At 42.6% G+C, this 17,778-nt stretch overlaps 2 protein-coding genes across 2 annotated transcripts in view; one reads left to right on the top strand and one right to left on the bottom strand.

Annotated features, from left to right (window-relative positions):
* Positions 1 to 4,026, bottom strand: part of sfi1 (SFI1 centrin binding protein) — a 19,275-nt gene extending 15,249 nt beyond the window's left edge. The window contains exons 1-10 of the mRNA XM_071526997.1: positions 3,980 to 4,026; positions 2,773 to 2,913; positions 2,621 to 2,692; positions 2,052 to 2,162; positions 1,559 to 1,653; positions 1,314 to 1,431; positions 1,081 to 1,183; positions 777 to 933; positions 473 to 634; positions 265 to 335 (exon numbers count right to left, since the gene is read on the bottom strand). Coding sequence (XP_071383098.1) covers positions 265 to 335; positions 473 to 634; positions 777 to 933; positions 1,081 to 1,183; positions 1,314 to 1,431; positions 1,559 to 1,653; positions 2,052 to 2,162; positions 2,621 to 2,692; positions 2,773 to 2,913; positions 3,980 to 4,026 — 1,077 coding nt within the window. The remainder of the gene's footprint in view (positions 1 to 264; positions 336 to 472; positions 635 to 776; positions 934 to 1,080; positions 1,184 to 1,313; positions 1,432 to 1,558; positions 1,654 to 2,051; positions 2,163 to 2,620; positions 2,693 to 2,772; positions 2,914 to 3,979) is intronic.
* Positions 3,837 to 17,778, top strand: eif4enif1 (eukaryotic translation initiation factor 4E nuclear import factor 1). Its single transcript, XM_071527008.1, has 19 exons — positions 3,837 to 4,157; positions 5,003 to 5,158; positions 5,253 to 5,326; positions 7,168 to 7,295; positions 7,773 to 8,047; positions 8,881 to 9,079; positions 9,303 to 9,466; positions 10,306 to 10,444; positions 10,696 to 10,872; positions 11,244 to 11,515; positions 12,233 to 12,313; positions 12,516 to 12,708; positions 13,822 to 13,910; positions 14,317 to 14,453; positions 14,736 to 14,817; positions 15,088 to 15,211; positions 15,302 to 15,634; positions 15,802 to 15,972; positions 16,766 to 17,778. The coding sequence occupies exons 2-19, from the start codon at positions 5,060 to 5,062 to the stop codon at positions 16,951 to 16,953; spliced, it is 2,925 nt and encodes a 974-aa protein (XP_071383109.1). The 5' UTR covers positions 3,837 to 4,157; positions 5,003 to 5,059; the 3' UTR covers positions 16,954 to 17,778.

Here is a 17,778-nt window from a genome sequence, read left to right as displayed (position 1 = left end):
TGCCTACTTGCAACCCCCCTCGCAATGTGCATAGAGTGCAAAGAATGATTTTGCCTTTTCAGGTCGTTTCATTTGATTAATTATCAGAGGAGGTCTAGAGGCTAGAAACTAGTATTTCACAAGAAAAAAAACAAAAAATAGACAAAAATCTGAAAATACAGACATGATAATACATACATACACCATAAATGATCTTGTGACCCCCTGAGAACCTTTACTCTATATTACTGTCTTGTAGCTGTTCATTCAATCTTTGCTTCTTACCAGTAAATGATGATAGTGGTGTTGACTTGCCATCTGGTCTCTTTCAGCTTCCTCTCTGCACAGCTTCACATCTACCGATGAGCTCAAGAATCAAACAATACTGTGTCACTAATAATGGGGACTTTGCATCCTACAGTTCACTGTGTATGATGCTGTGGTTGGTGTGAGAAGGGAAGTTGTTTGCTTGTGTGTGTGTGGATTAGGATACAGGTTCTCCAGCGCTCCAGTGCTCTGCGCTGGCTGCTCCGTTGTCCCAAAAGCCCTGTAGCTCGCCATCGGTCTTCCTCACTCCGTCTGCGATGCAGTCCATTCCTCCACTTCCTCCAACATGTCCCAACCAGCCTGAGGCGCCGGGCACGCACAGCCACCGCTAGATCACACAGTCAGAATAGAAATATTAAGGGAAAACTATGAGCAATGAAGATTAAAAAGGCAAACAACCACTTAAATATGCACATATGTATAAGCTCATAATAAATGTAACTGAGGCCAGGCAGGTAATTAATAATGACCTTGTGGCCGTTTCTTGGTTTGGCGGCAGGATGCGTAACTTATCCACCGACACAACGCATTTCTCTTCACCCCGAGAATGAAGTGGAGAGAAGCCTTGGATTCTCTCTCTCTCTGAGTGCAGGCAGCTGCGTGCGTCTCCTTCCACTGAAGCCACGCCTATGACAAAAAAAAGGGACCAGCGCACACATCACCACACAAAGTGAGAAGGAAATGCTATGAAGATTAGTGTTCATGGACAAAACACGGCTGGACAAATAATGTTTATAATATAGGATTTATGTGTGCGTTGGATCATATGTTTACCCTGCTCTGTGAAGTCAGCGCCCAGTGCTGCAGCGCCTGGTCCTCTAAAGTGTAAAGGTCATGATGCTGCTGCAGCTTAGTCTGCCACAAGCTCCACACTGAGCTGAATAGGTAAAAACAAAACAAAACAAAACAAAACAAAACAAAACACAATAGTCATGAAACTAATGACCCACTCAGTCTTTTTAGAGTTGGTCTACTTTGTAAAACGTAGTAATGTGACCATGTTTTACCGTAGAGTTGCGAGTCTCTTCTGCTCAACGGCAGATTCAAGCATTCTGCCCTTCATTCGCCTCATCTCTAGGAAAACCTCCCACTTCTCCCAGACCAGACGCATCTGTTGCCCTTCAGCTGGTAAAGGAAACAAAGAAGGTTAAAGACACTAATTGCTGCCTGTGATACCCGACAAGACCTGAGGCTTCCGGGTTAGAATGCAAAGCTCACTCTCAAATGCATTTTTACGTCGAAACCTCCATACCAAAGGATTGAGCGATTTGGACTTTCTTCTTCTTCTCCCTCTGCAAAGACACAAACCTTTGCCAACTATGGAAAGTCCAGTGATACAGGTGATACCTGAAACATAGGAGACATCATTAGCACACACACAACAGCCATCTCTGACCAATTTGCTGAGATACAAGGCTATCAAGTAGGGCTGGGCGATAATCACATAGTACATCATGATATGGCTCACGTACGCAAAATCACATTAAATTATGAAACTAATGTTCATCCCATTGAACCGGACGGTAATGTTAGGTATGATGTCAAACAAAACTGAAATTTTCAAAATTGCTTATCATCAATTTAGACAGCAGAATTGTGTCGCAATATCCCCCCAAAGAAATCACCATATCATCAGGATGATTCCACTGAAGAACTATAAATGTTAATATTGAATTATTGCCCAGTCCTGCTATCAAGGCACTGCATAGTTGTGTCACCAGTACCTCCAGGAGCTCCACACTGACCTGTGATGACACTCTGCCCGCACTGTGAGGCTCCACTCCTTCCTGGATGTCCACCACTCGTCTCTCCAGGCTTCAAAGGCTCGCAGCAGCATCACACTGTCATGGTGCAACCTGGCAAATTCAATTCTCTCCTAGATTATCCCCCAGGTTGGATATTCAAAACTGTCCAATGTGCTGTATTTCTTGACTTCAAACATAGTAATTACTAGCGATAGGACGATATATCCAAATTCAATATATCACAATGCAAAAATGTGACAATACATATCGTGGGACAGAAAGATTAATCGCAATATCTGCTGTAGTAATCACAAATGAGATGGCTTGGTTCATCACAATTTCTCAAGCTCTTAAACAAAATTATATTTGCACTTTGTAATGACATTTTTAAATTGCTGTTTACATTCTTGCAAGCCAGTGCCATTGATAGAAAGATAGAAAGACTTGTAGCTAAGAAATACCTTGTTGTCACTAAACTTTTATTTATTATATTGTACCACCTCATCCCTAAAATTCTAATTTTAGCTTTTCTAATTTGTCCTCCAAACAAAGTACAATAACTTTTTTACCTGGCTTTATGAGGATGAACTCGGCCAAAAGTTTTCTGCATCCATATCTTAAGGAACTTCCTTGCCAGATGTCTGCAGTGAATGAGTGAGAAAGTTAGATAAGGATGACCTAGGTAGCTAAGTGCAATATAATGAACTAAGTGTCTTGGTACCTTATTCTCAACTCCTTCAGTCTTCCACCTTTGTTCCAGCTGTATCCAACTCTATAGGGAATCTTTCGGGTGTGAACTTTGCGTATATTTTTTATTTCGGATCTAACAGTACTTGCCGGTGGTTTCAGTCGGTCTGGCTTTCTAGTAGTGTTAGTTTGCAATTTACTAACTCAAGCAAATCTAATAATCTAAATTACAGACAGTTTGGCTCAGCTGTAACTTAGCAGGGTGACAAACTCACTTTTGGAATAAAACAAACGAAGGCCAAGAGCGCCTTTTGACAAAGTGCCACTTTCCTGTCCTACATATGGCAAAATTACTATCACCGATCAATACAAACGAAATTGTTTGGGTAACCAAGTGTCGCGCGTTGTTTTTCACATCAAGTGCACGCGGAAGTGATGCTGGGAGCGGTTCCGGAGATCCTGTTTTCACCTGCAGGTTTCTGAAAACAGATCTACGCTGCGCAGCGCAGCGCACACAGAACCAAAGCTGAGATCGTGGATGAACCTCTCTGACGTTTTGGCGTCGTTTCATAATGTTATGAAGCTAGCACAAAGGTTAAGATTGTATACGACGACAATGTAAACGGGTCGTTTCATTTTAGGCTCTGAAAGGTTGTTTACTCTCACTGTGCGTTCAGCATCCAACTAACGTGGAACGCACCCACGGTCCTTCTGGAATCGTGGCTGCGCGCGATGTCAGTCCTGGACAGCCCGCAAGGACGGGGCACAGCATTCAGACAGGGAGGCGTTTACGAAGAGGACTGTAAGATACAAATCGAGCAAACGCAAAGACAATGGATAGGTGCCCCAGATAATGCCTGTTGAGTGCATCCAAGAAAAATATAAGTTATTCAGCTACACGGCAGCATGGATATATGGCACACTTTATATAGTTGCAGATAGAAGTCTTACTAGCTATATATGAACTCCATATTAGTTTGTAAGTCTAAAATTTGTCTGTCACACAGTTGATGCACAGCAGACAATTTTAAATTCTAGAAAGGCGCAGTGGGCACTATGTAATCCTTTCTAGGACCTTCTTAAAGCGGTGATCAGAGGAAAATCGCTGCTACGACTTAGAAAACAGAGAAAGAGCAGACATTTACTTGAGATTACACCGTCTCGGCACGAATTGGTTTGTTATTTGGATCAGTGTTATTGTGTTTAGTTACCTCAGTACAGCGTTCATTTGCTGAAATTACTCCAGCAACCCAAACGGCGTAGAATTTCGTACTTGCTGGGTGGGCATTATCCCATTCCCCAGCTAGTTAGCTAGCTAGCTACGGGAGCTAAATTAGCTAGCTAGCTAGCTAGCTAACTAACGTTAACTGCTACCTGACGGCCGGCAGCAAACGTTATTCCCAACAGCATTCAAACGAAGTAAGTAGTCCAGTTGTTGTTGTTTTTTAACTATACCAGCCAGTCACATTTGTAGTTATTATCGATACCACGATTTACGTTTATTTATGTAGTTTAGCTATTCATCAATCTCTGGGCTAACGTGAACGCTTGTGTTTCGTAGAAGCTTACTAAAGAAAGGATAGCATAGGTGGCCTTAAATGGAAAAACATTGATCAGTCCATATTTTAAGTTCTTTAAATGACAGATAAATATGAGGTAAGGACCGCAGACTTTTCCAGTGCACTTCATTTACAACCTCGACGCAACAGGCAATTTGCCAATTAAGTAATTTAACATAATTGACATGTCACGTCTCATGTCGGCGCTCTCCGGCCGTTATCAATCAACTAGCTAATTGGTTTGCATTGTTCGCTGAAAATGCCCCGATACACCTCGATGGTCCAGCCAGGTCAAGTTTGTTATTTTTGGGGTTTTAATTTCCCACGTATACATACTTAGTCAAAATATCAGTTTTTTTTCCGTAGGACCTGGAAAGCAGTAGGAGGATGTCGTATTCCAATACGTAACGAGTACCTACACCTGACAGAAATTGTCACTACTACAGACGGAGGACTATTAAGGGATAAAATGAGAGGGCTAAATTAACGTTATTTTGTAATGTGTGGAGTGATAAGAGGCCCCACTCTCCCTTCTATAGTTCAAGGCATGCTGGGAGCCAGTGATAAACATCAATGAAGGCAATCAAGAACTATTTAAGACAACATGACAAGACAATACTGATCAAATGAAAACATCTTGAACACTTGCATTCATTCTCTATTTCAAAAATGCTTCAATTATCCTAATAAGTGCATTTCCAACAGGAATAGTGTCACCGCTGGGATAGAAGCTGTGCATTTGTTCGGTCTCTTGAATCAGTCATGGAGAACGATGCTTGCGTTGAACAGAAGAATGGTGAAGCTGCTGAGGCCCAAGTGAAGGAACCAGCAGCAGCCTCCGCTCCTTTCAGATACACCAAGGTGATGAGAAGCACTAACAATGGGATAGTATCAAGACTAGATTGTTTCACGGAGTTCGAGTGAACACTACTTACTATTTTAAATTATTTTACAGGAGGAACTTCTGGAAATAAAAGAATTGCCTTGCTCCAATGAAAGGCCAGAATGTCTCTCAGATAAATATGACAGGTAAGTGATTCCTTAGGATGTCGAAAATCCAACCCATAACAGAAAACAATCTAGATTTTTTTTTTTTTTCACATTACCAAGAATGTCCTAAAGCTAGAAGCAAGGGAACCAAGACTAATCTTGTCAAATGAGACTGGATGTGCTCTGTCAATGGGAGACCAGCCTTGTGCACGCTCTTGATAGTAATTAGATTGACTTTCTGAGGAGATATATTTTCCTTGAATTAATGCTGATGAGTGAAAAAGCTCAGGCAAATATTCACTCTACAAAATCAGTGTCTTATTCATTGGACGATGCCTATGAGTGTGCTGGAAGACCAAACCTGCGGGAGGCTAATTGATTATAATTGTAACATTTAGACACTTTGAGCTGGGAAAGCATTTTAAATTTCATATGGAGGAATAGTATGGATGGATTCTTTAAAATCTTAGGACTTAATAGGAATTGGTGGTTTTGTTGGCCAAAAGTCTTCAACACACAGGCATTGTAGTTGACAGTTATTAGATTGTTTAAAGGGGAACAAGTGTCCTGTCTGTAATGAGCAGAAAGACACACTCAACTGAACATCGGAGGTGTGAGGGGGTCACACCTCCGATGTTCACTCCACAAGTCTGCAGGGTACATATGCTCTAAGCTCTAAGCTATAGCTAGTTGGCTAAAATACTTAGTGGAGCTGGAAAGGGTACAATGGAAAGGGTAAGCATTGCAGTTGGGTCACCTCGACACCAGCCAGAACGGCCTTGCTGTCATTCATCTTGAGCCTAAACAATCCATTCAGAACCTTGGATTAAATCTGCAGCTTGTTAAAGGCTGGTTCTGATGCGATTGCTTCCTCCTAAAGTATACGCAAAACAGATGGATGTAATAAATTTACATATGTTTTGTATCTTGTGAAATCAAAATATGAGTGATATGCAGAACAAAGGAACAAACAAATAGCCTTGTATGGCACAGCATTGTGACCTTGTATATTAGAATTTGTGTGTTTGGTCTGTCCATCACTTAAATCATTCATCGCTTCATTTAAATTTTGGTCTGTGTGTGCTAGAGACAGTTTTGGCACAGGCTTGTGCTGTAGGGCAAATGGTGGAGTTGCATGGAGTTTTCAGTTTCTGAGACATTCAAAGTGGATTTAAGAACAAAGTATATAGTATATTTTGTATATACTCAAGGAAACCATCGCTTCAGAAGCAGGCTTTGACCAGCTGCTTCGTGCCACACTGTATGTGGTCGGCATTTCTGTTGCATTCAGACTCGAGATGCAAGTAAATACAAATGAATGACAGATTCTGGAGATGTTCAGGCTACTCAGACACCTGGTGATGAATGTCTTGATAAATCTGTGTCATTGTAGCAACCTTCCTAGACGGTTTGTTTGAAATACTAATCTGGCTTGCTTATGTGGAAGTCTGATTTTTGCCTCACATGACAGCTGTCTAATCATCACTACTTGAAACAATTTTCTCAGCCACATTCAATTTACTTCTACTACATTTTGCATGTGAATTGAGTTGCTGTGCGCGTGCAATGGTTTATCAAAATCTCCATTTTCTTCATCTTTAATCTCAATATCATTTCTACAGATGACAGCCAAATGATTGTATCAGTCCTTTTATTTATTTTTATTTTTTGTAAACCTGTTTAGCATTATTCAGTGTCAAATTTGTCAAGTTTTGCTGACTCAAAGGTGTCTAGTTTTAATGGCCTCCCCATTTTGATCCATGGCGGTTCCGTTATTTTATATTTGGGATCATTATAGTATCCGATTTGTCTTGTGGATTTTCCCTGTAAACTTATTGGATGTGTCTTTAATTGTGGATTTCAATTGTATTTTGATTTAGTGATGGTGTCTGGGACCCTGAGAAGTGGCATGCCTCGTTGTATCCCACTTCAGAACGCAGCTCTCCAGTGGAAGGTTTTAAGAAGGACTATGTGGATGACAGAGTTCCTTTGAAACGTAGAATTCCAGGTAAATGCCTATTTCCAGAGGCTCAATCCATAACTGTATAACTCTTTGCCCCACTGGTGTCCTTATTTAGGTTAAAGCCAAAACATGGCTCACAAGTTATGTTGTTGTCTGTAGGAGGATGTTTGTGCTAGGAGGGCTATTGATAAGTCATGTAGTGAGAATATATGTAGCAACAAGTTTCTGTAATTTTAACAACTCAAGCAACCACTGAATATGCAGTAGTTCTGGATTAGGCCTAAGCATGATTATATTTGGACCTCATGTGCTCTTTATTGTGATGCCTATTTTGATTATAACTGTGTACATGTTCAAAGAGTGTGCACTGAAATAGAATTTCTTGTTAGAAAATTACAAAATCGTCCTTTACATTACGTTTACTCCGGAGTGTTGCTCAGTATAGTGTGATTGTGTGTAGTCATTGATTTGTGCTCTTAACTATCAGAAACCCAGCATTTTATTCTGTTGCGTTGCTCTCAGATCCTCGTGAACGACTAAAGGAGGATGATCTGGATGTCATACTCAGCCCGCAGCGGCGCAGCTTCGGAGGTGGATGTCAAGGCAATGCTGCACCTGTGCTACACACCCGTCGCCCCATCAGCCCCTTGGAGAATAAGGAGAATGAGAGTCTCCGTCTAGGAGGGGCACGCAGAATTGGCAGTGGCCGCATCATTGCAGCCCGAGTCTTTGAGAGAGAAGCCCGTGTAGAGAAAGAGAGGGAGCGCGAGAGAGATTTCAAGGATAAGAGATTCAGGGTTGGTATATGTTGCCTCAATGCTTTCAGTCCATCCAGAAAGCATTTCCCTCAGTGTTTTAGATGGTGAGGTGTTAAATGCAGAAGCTGCCATGTGTTTAGCAGAAGATCGGAAGATCGGAAGGCTTATAAATAAAAATGATGGCCTTTGAGTTTGTTTCCCAACGTAGCCAGCTATATAGACGTTGATTTTAGTTGTTCATAATAAAACTAGTCCATACCCGGGGATGCGAGCGCCACAACTCCGCGCAGATTTGCCAAAAATGTGCATAAACGGCGTAAATTTGGGAAAATGGGAAAATCAGCTTCGTCAGTCCCTGCCTATGCCAATGCTCAATGCCTATGTGCAATTTCAGATTGATTGGCCAACCCATTGAGAAGCAAAATGGATGCAGACAGAAGGACAGAGTTTTCCTCATTTTATAGTAGGATGGACTGAAAAGGGAAACATGCAGAGATAAAACCCCAGAGCTTGAAAAATAAATAAAACATGTTTCTTTTAAATTTACCCTCCCACCCCCCAGAGAGTTGGATCTTAGCTCTCACTTAACTAACATTGCTTATTCTAAAATACAAAAGCTAACAACTTCTACTTTTAGAATCACAGCAAATAAAACACTGATGCAAGTGCTTTTTGGATAGACTGAAAGGAGTCCCAATCCTCATGATAGCCCAGGCAAGCTTTTGACAAACCTGAAATGACAATAAGTGACTAAGTTTACATCAAGAATGTTCCCATCTGTTTAATAAACTGTTCAGCAGCATTTTAAGATCCTTCTCCTACATTTTGCCATTGCAGTGATATTTAGTCAGTCTTGCCTCTGTCCTTTGCAGCGAGATTTTGGTGACAAACGTGTGTTCAGTGAAAGGAGAAGGAATGACTCGTATGCAGAGGAGGAACCGGAGTGGTTCTCTGGAGGTCCCACAAGCCAGTCTGAGACAATTGAGCTCATTGGATTTGACGACAAGATCCTGGAGGATGACAAGCGCAGGTCCAAGCGATCAAGGAAGCGGACTGAGTCTGTGAAAGAAGGCATGTCAAAGCTATGTTCCCAGATTAGTTGTCAGAATTTCAGTAACGTAGATGTTTGGCCATGTTGACCTAATTGAAAGGTTATCTAATCAATTGCATAACAATTTGGTATTAATTTGGGTAATCAACTTTGTTATTTATATCACGATAGGGATACATACGATGGGGATTTTAGTTGACATAATTGTTTATTTGTACTTGAGTAATTTGTTTGTATGTGCAGCAGTGGAATGTAATGGTGGACAGGCAGAGGAGCAAGATGTGGCCAGAGACTCTACAGCTGACCAGGAGGTTCCTCACCCTGACGTTCTGCCAGAGCAGTCGGGTGGAGACTTTGACTTCAACGAGTTCTTCAATCTGGAGAAGACCATGCCAGGATTGGCCTCTGTAAGTCCTGGGCTGCACTGTCAGGTGTTTTTTGGGCTAAAGGTGCACACATCAGGGGTGGTGGCTTCATTCACAAGTTGCAAAATGCATATTGGTGCGATTTTAATGCAGTACACCTAAGCTAAACAGTAGAGGTCTTCAGGTGCATCCGTCCCCCCACCGCAAGTGTTAAGAATATCTCATAAAACTGAGATGTTCTGTTGCCTGCTGTCAGTTGTCCAGCACATTTTTAAACTTGGATACATGCCGGCAATATTGCTGGCAATGTTTAGATTTGATAATTACATAGTCTGTTCATATTTAGCTTAATGTTTTATCAAAATAAAGAGCCTTTTTGAATCCATGTAGGAAGGTCACAGATCTGTTATTTTAGGTAGAAGATTTTGAATATGTGAATACCTCTGCTGCACAGGCTTGATCCCACTGAAGCTGAGTGAATTTGATCTGTGGTGGTGTTGTCACTGTGTGGTGCGCTTTCTAAATATTTTGCTACTGGGGCATTGCATGGGGGTAAAGAAGGGTATAAAAGGTATTGGGTTTTAGAATGTAATGCAATCCAAATTTATGCCCATCATTATTGCCACATTAGAGCAGTTACTCATTTCAAACTAAGCAAACTAAATGAGAAAGCTGAGTACAGACTGGTTTATGGCGTTAAGTCAACACAAGGCCAACCAGCAATGCATCCAATGAAACTGTCCTCAATCTTCTAGCACATTTTGTGCTAAACCGATGGAAATCGCTCCAAACGTAAGTGCCACCTTTGTCCTCACACCCTTCGGTCTTCCATTTTTTGGTTTACCCACTCCGTCTCACGAGCCCATGTTTGTGTCTTGCAGATGATAGAGGACGTTTTGGGGGAGGGCCCTGTATCGGCTAGCCGCTTCAGTCAGTGGTTCTCCAGCAACCTGAGCCCTTCAGGCAGCCGTTCCAGCAGTCTAAGGTCCACTCCCCATGAGGAGCTGGAAAGTCTAGCAGGTAAAAGCAGTGTGTCTCTTCAACTGGTTCTGAACATTTGGACTATACAGTTAGACTGGTAAAAGATAATGTGCTATTTTTGTTTGCACGTTCAACATGGAAAATAATAGCCAGAAAACGTAGCCTAGAACATTGTAAGAATGTTTCTTACAAACTTTTGTGTTATCCCTATTGGCCAGTACTTTGACAAAAGTACAAAACTTTGAGCTAAGGTTGAGCTTGAAAATTTGGACTGTTTTGCTCCTCTCTAGTGCTTGAACCGCGCTGCACCTCCCCTAGCCAGGGCCCTGCCCCATACTTCACACCTATTCAATCAACAGAGCGCAAGGAGAAGGTGGACATCCTGGAGCTGCTGCACAAGGCCAAAATAGACCTGAAGCCCCTTCTTTCCAGCCTGTCGGTCAACAAAGCGCGGCTACGTGAGAGCAGTGAGTGCCAGCTGACCAAAACACTTGCACAGTCCAGTTCCAACATGTCTGTAGCCCAGTAAAAATCTGAAAGGCATCATCTACAACAGAATTGGGTTATTGGGGAGATTCAATGCACTAGATAACATTGTTACATGTGACCATGGAGGGATGTAATTAATAAACGAGGAGTAAATAAAAACTCAACTTGGCACTGGTGAAAGCCACTTGCCAAGTTTTCCCCTCCTTAGGTACTCGATCAGAAGATGGGGCACAGATTTATCATTTTCAATGAAACTGGAATCATGTCATGATGCTGTGATGCCCAGTTTTGATTTTGTTGATTATACTTGTGCCGTATGCTTAATGCTGTATCCACACCTTGCCCCCAGCTCACTCTGGAGTGGTACTGTCCTTGGAGGAGGTGGAGGGAGGAATGAAGGGGATGAAGCTGGGGACAGAAGCACAGGTGCGAAAGGTGCCCCCTCCACAGAGAGGAAACGGCACTCCCTTCATGGCTGAGCACTTGGAGGAAGCTTTAACTGGTGGCCCCAGTGCCCGGCCTCGCTCGCATGACGCTGACATGTCGGCCTTTAATAAACTGGTCAGCAGCATGAAGGCAAGTGGAACTTTGCCAACCCACCCCAAAGCCAACACAAACAATGTAAGTGTCACTGTTGTTGAAAATGAGTGTTTAAAGCTGTCTGCACTGGATGAGTAACGGCATTGTGCATGTTGCATTGGGACAGGTAACTGTTCAGACTAACCTGCTGCTATATGTGTGTGGTGTCTTAAAATATGTCCTTAGAGGTCTTTTAAAAATACATGCTGCATGCAAGCTATTTCAATCTAACAGTCTAGTCTAGAAAAGCGATGGGCATAAATTTGTTTTTGAACTGTTTTGGGGATTGTTTTTCATGGTTTGGATTTAAAGGCATGTGTGTATGTTATAAATGTCCTACATGCAAGTCAGTTTATAGAGGAAATTCTTTTTTTTTTTCTGTGATCAGACTAGAACCATATTAAATCTGTCATGTTAAATACATGCTCATTTGGGAACAGTAGCAATGGTCTTAATCCATAAGCATAAATGACTTGCACAAGGGACACTTACTTTGTTTGGAATTAATGTGCTACAACTCCCAATCTCAATGGGCAAGCAGTGTTGTAGTTAGACAAGGCTTCAGTTAAGATGTGTTAGTCATCCAAATTAATACTTCTGATCTTGCAGTGTTGCTGTTTGAATGCCAATTCGAATGCCAGTCGCTATTTTATGCAAGTTTTATTGCTGAATGCCCAGTGGGATGGGTGTTGGAAGGTAAACGGTCACTTGCAAACTTCATTGCATTACCCCTGCCCTAAATTCTTTCTCCTTGTACAGCTGCAGCAGCCTTCAGACCCGGCTCTGGCGACACTGCCTGAAGGTCAGGTGCCTGCTCAACAGCAGAAAAACATATTCCAGGTGTGTATGTTGAATGCAACCCAGTCTGACTCGTGCTTTTGCCAGCAAAATGTTTTGCTCAAGCTGACAAAATGAAGCAAACAGGTCTGCTTTTAACCAAGGTGTCAGTTTGGTAATGGTTTCATTGGGCCTCCTTAGAGACTCTGTGCTCAGGCATGTTAGCATTGTACCTTGTTCTCTAAGGCGTGTGTGTTTGTTGTAGGAGCTTCTGGGAGGCCAGGCTCCTCCTCGTAGTGGATCCCCTACGCTACTTGGCAGTCTGCTGGGCAGCTCCGAGGACCCAACGGCCTCTGCTCCTCTACACGGCCTGCTACACAAAGGCCCTTCCCCCCCTCTCTTTCCACAGAGGGCGCCTTCACCTGACTACTTTCACCGTCGATTGCAACCTTCAGCAGGTAAAGTCATTGCGCAGTTGATGAATCATGACCTTACAAAGAGTTCAGTGAGAGAATATGAGCTCTAACACCTTTTCTTCATAGATGTAAGAAATTTTTTCGGGGGGGGGGGGGGGGGGGTGTTCTAGTTTGGAGGCATCTTTTGACAGATTTAGGTTAAGACACCTGCCACCATTTGAGATTCAAAAATAAGGGAGATACCCTGGTGATATAGTCGAACTTACTGTAAACCATGCAGTGGCATCTCAAATTTTGCATAGGCCTATTAACTGACTTCCTGTGGAAGATCAGATCAATCTTTCAGTCAGTCAGGGTGGTTATGATTTGAATCTGAAAAACCCTCACGCTGCCAGATAATCTTTGTCGACAGTCTCGACCAAGCCTCCGATCAGGATTTCCTCTCTGATTGTCGGGATGGGGAAATCTCAGAAAATTGGTCCAATAATCCTCTACTGTCCCCAGCGTAAGAAGGGCTATGATGCTGATTCATAGTAAGCAATAATGGCTGTCATTCTAGCTCCTCATCACAGTTGGTTAATTTCCACTGTAAAAAAAAAAAAGTGAATTTCCCTCCCCATTTGTCAAAATCGGTAATCTGGGCCCAAAAATGTGACATTACTTTTAAACCTTGCTTAAAGCATTGTGGAGTTAGATCAGTCAGCATTCCCAAGGCAGACGTGATATTTCATAGACGTACTGCTGCAAGTGGCAGCTGATCAAACCGCTTCCATCTCCCCCACAGAGAATGTGTCAGCATGCACATTGGCTAGTAACCAAGTTAGATCAGCTCACGGCAATCAGGAGTTGTTTAGCTTATCTGACTGCTGCCAAACATGGCAAAGGCAATTTGCCCATACCAAATATATTTAATATCTTGATGTGGATTGCAAAAGCTGTTTCTTGAACGTAAACACATTAACTAAATGAGGAATCAATGTCAGTTTCCAGTGGCAGCCTACTTTTTGCAGCAGGGCTGGAAGGACATGGGGAGCTACCACATTGTCAGTGCTACAACTTCCTATATGTTTAGTTCAGCGTGTGTATTTGGTTAGGCAGATAGTATTGATGGGACAGGCTGGTTTATCTCATAGTTTTTCTCCCCACTCCTGACAGGATTCCCTGGTGGTCCTCAGCCCATGCTGCCAGAACAGTTTGCTGAAATGCATCGGTCCATCAGCCCTGGACCCACTGCACAACAGCAGGTAACCTGATGTTTGGACATGCCTTGGATGTTAAACTTGGGTCAGCTTGATTGTCCGATTAATCTGAACAGTATTTTGTTCCCGTTTTGGGTGTAATCAGTTGTAAAATGATATTTTGTTCCTGTTTTGGGTGTAATCAGCTGTATAATTAATCATATCAAAGTTGACCATAAATTCTACTTTAGAGTTTCAGTGGAACATGAAGTCAGAATGACTGGCAAAAAACCAACCTCCACTTTATTTCTGCTTGAATTTCAGCGTTATTTTTAGATAAGTTTCAACTTTTTATTTGCTTTTTGTTTTGTTTCTTTAAAGGAAAATGGTGAATGCCTTAACATGGTGCCTTGAACAGGTATAGAGTTATCTCTTCCGCTGCGTTGTGTTTTGATTGTGTGTGTTTGTCTAGATAAGGGCGCTCTCTATGGCAGTGAATCAGGCCGACCTGGAAGCTCTGGCTTTCCAGCAGGACCTTGCTCTACATGCCCACCACTCATTCCAGTCCGGCTACAACAAGCAACCACAGGACAAGTCCTTTCGAAATAGGTTGGTTTTTAAAAACACACAGATTCTGTAACAGTCTCACGATGGATTCATGGTGCTGACATATAGACTGAATTAATTAGCAATTTATTTGAATGTGATCTCAACTCCCGGTCTTCTTAGTTGATCATGCTGTGGTAAAAATTGTAAACTTCTACATCTGAAGAAAAAAAGCTTGTCCATGTCTTAACCTTAACAGCTCAGTGTTGATGCATTGCTTTGCAGTTTTTGTGGCACTCAGTCTTTGCCAGATATAGTTATGATTGATGTGCTTGTGATCCACAGACAACCACGTATTAATCGGTCCCCCGTCCCGGGCCCGCAACCTGCTGGAAGAAACTCCCCAGGCAACGCAGTCACCAGCATGGTGAGCATAAATGTCATCTTGCAAATTGTCATTGCTCTAAATTGTCCAGTAATTACTTACAAAGACAAATCTCCAAACTTGTTGTTTTCTCTTTAATTTCTGTACTATCGCCTATTCTACTCTAAAATGTACATATTGAGGACAAAATTGAATGGTTTTACCACTAAATTATGGTGCACCTATTCCCCAAACCTCCCCCCAACACACGCAAACACCTGAGTTAATATCCTGTTTCTTGTATGTCACAGTTGTATAATACTTGTATTTCAGTTGTCACCATCATTTACACCCACATCTGTGATTCGCAAAATGTACGAGACAAAAGAGAAAAGCAGAGATGAACCTGGCAGTCATCCAGAGGGCAAGGAGGAGGCAGCGGCACACTCCCAAGACGGTAGAGAGCCTTTACCACAACTTGATTTATGCTTAAATTGAAGAGCTAGAACATTGGTATAATGCTGGGATTTGGGTTTTGTGATTACAGATGGTGGCTCCCCAAACTCTTACCTGGAATCGATGGATGGGAGTGTGTCCCAGTCTGGGGGGGTGAAGGCCTGCTCCACTCCACTGTCCTCACAGACCTTGCCTAGCAAGGACCACGAGCGCCTCAGGCCAGGCACGGCTGGACACCACACTCCCACCCTGGTATCTCCGGGGCCGGCCTCACCGTTCCCTCGTCCCATGTACCCGGTACCGCTGCTATCCCATGTACCCATGGTACGCCCTCCTCCACCCCAGCTTCACCCCAATGTGGTGCAACGAATGCTAGCACAGGGTATCCAGCCCCAGCAGCTTGGACCTGCACTGTTGCAAGCAGGTCAGTGTTTTTTGGGGGGGGTTTTTAACAGCCATACTGTTCTCACATATTGTAAGGTTCTGTTTTTGATGTTTTCATTAATAATTTATTTTGAATGTGGGTGGGTATTGACTTGTTAAAGCTTTCACCTTTAGAGCTAATGGAAGTATTTTACCTGTACTTGCCAGGCATTTTTCCACAACATGTTGACCTTGCGCAACTTCAAGGCTTGCCCCCTGCCCTGCTTGGACAACCGTTATACCCTCTAGGTGCAACAGGGCATCCTCTTCTACCTCCCAGAGCCAACACGCAGATGCAGCTAGCAGTAATGCAGCAGCAGCTTCAGCAACAGAGACCAAGTGAGTGGAAGCAGTGTCAGATATTGGGTCTCGTTAAGTATGGGCATGTGGTAGCAGCAACATTGCTTCCTCTTAGGTTTTCGATTAGCTGAAGCTTAATGGCTTGGGCTGACAAATCACTCTTTTGGGATTTTTGATGTGTAGGCTGCTCCAAAAACTGCTTATGATATGTTTGGCAATTTCTGCTACAGCACAAGGATCCAACACAGGGCTGTAAAATCTGAAAATAATTCTGGTAATTTCCAGTTCTTGATAAGTTTGAAAATGGCACAAGAAAGTTTAGAAAAATATTATTGTCCTGTCCTGATGTACATACAACTACACTTTCTGTGCTATTGGACCACTGTCATCTCACATTCTGGGATTTGTTGCTGTGAAGAACAATCTTTACCTATAGTGCAGCATAGTTGTTAGGGGCAAGATGACTGACTATGAATAATACTGAACCAAAGTCTTCAAATAAAGTATTGAATCTTTTTATTTTAAACTGTCTACTGACTACAGGATGGCTGTACAATAATTTGCTCGATCTAATATGATCAGTTAAGTGTCCGCTTTGAAATAAGTGAATTTTTGGTATGACGTTTGAAGTGTTGTGTAACCTCTACATGTTTGCAATGCTTCAGCTCCATAGATTGCAAAGCCAAAAGTGTTACATCTAAGTGTGTCAAGCTCAAGCGTTGAACGCAACATCTTTAGTCGGGGCTACTTTCTGTGAACCCCCTCATCTTGTTCTGATATTGGTGCATTTCCTTAGCCATTGGATAAAATTCTGTTCTTCCTTCTCTTACAGTACACCCCGGGGTCCAAGGCCCTCAGTCCCAGAGCCAAGGCCCTCACCGGACAAGCGGCTCCCAGCGACACGGGGGCAGCCCCCCTCTGGGCCTCGCCAAGTGGTTTGGATCAGACGTGCTGGAGCAGCCGCTCCCCTCCATGCCTGCTAAGGTCATAAGTGTAGATGAACTGGAGTTCCGGCCGTGAGAAATTGAAACACTATGCTGGATAGCAAGATTTATTTTTTTTTCTTTTGTTCCATCTCCACCTCCCCATTACTGGAAAAAATGTGAACTTTAATTTGAAAGACAGTGCAGAGACCTGAACAGTCTGACCATGCTTTGTCTTCAACCTTGAAGTCACTGCTTTTGATGAGGCTTATCCTGAGAAAAGGGAAGACGAGTAATGGAGATTTGTTTTTGCAGCTGGTTGTTTTTTTTTTGTAAAATTAGTTTCATTGCAGTAAAGATGAAGTAAATAATGTATAGGCCCAAATTGTACAGACCATGGGAAAGAATTCTCCCTGTACATAGCTATGGTTTCTTTTTCTTGGTATGGGGAAGGTCAAACTATCCTGCAGTTCAACTGAAAACTGCCAGAGACTAAGTAGAGTCACCAAGAGATGGTAGCATTCCTTTGTCTGGTCATTCTAGTATTATTTCCCCCTGAACTGCACTGAGAAAGGGCTACTGCAAGTCAAAAATGTTTATGGAGTAACCCTGGGTGTTTACTCCGCAACATTTTCTCATGTGGGATGGTTGGTGGCCCCTATCTGTAGATGTGACTGGCTGGAGCATTTCAGGAAGTCTCCAGGGGAAGCAGCAAGTGCTGGTTGTGCCTTTCTTTCTCTGTAACTTTTTTCTTTTTCTTTTTTTTTTTAACTGTATCCCCTCCCATCCAACCTGTCACTGGGGGGGGGGGCTGCACTGCTCACGTTATTGTCAATTTTTGGGGATGGTTGGGATTCTGTTAATGCTTATGTGCTATTAAGTTATAAAAGCACAAATAGAATTAATAAATAAAATCTTCAGT

Source organism: Centroberyx affinis, unplaced genomic scaffold (assembly GCF_046629955.1).
Source record: "Centroberyx affinis isolate AG114_WGS23_722 - 3 ecotype Tasmania unplaced genomic scaffold, CSIRO-AGI_Caff_v1 ptg001484l_1, whole genome shotgun sequence".
NCBI classification, from domain to species: domain Eukaryota; kingdom Metazoa; phylum Chordata; class Actinopteri; order Beryciformes; family Berycidae; genus Centroberyx; species Centroberyx affinis.
This window is presented reverse-complemented; position numbering and strand designations above follow the sequence as displayed.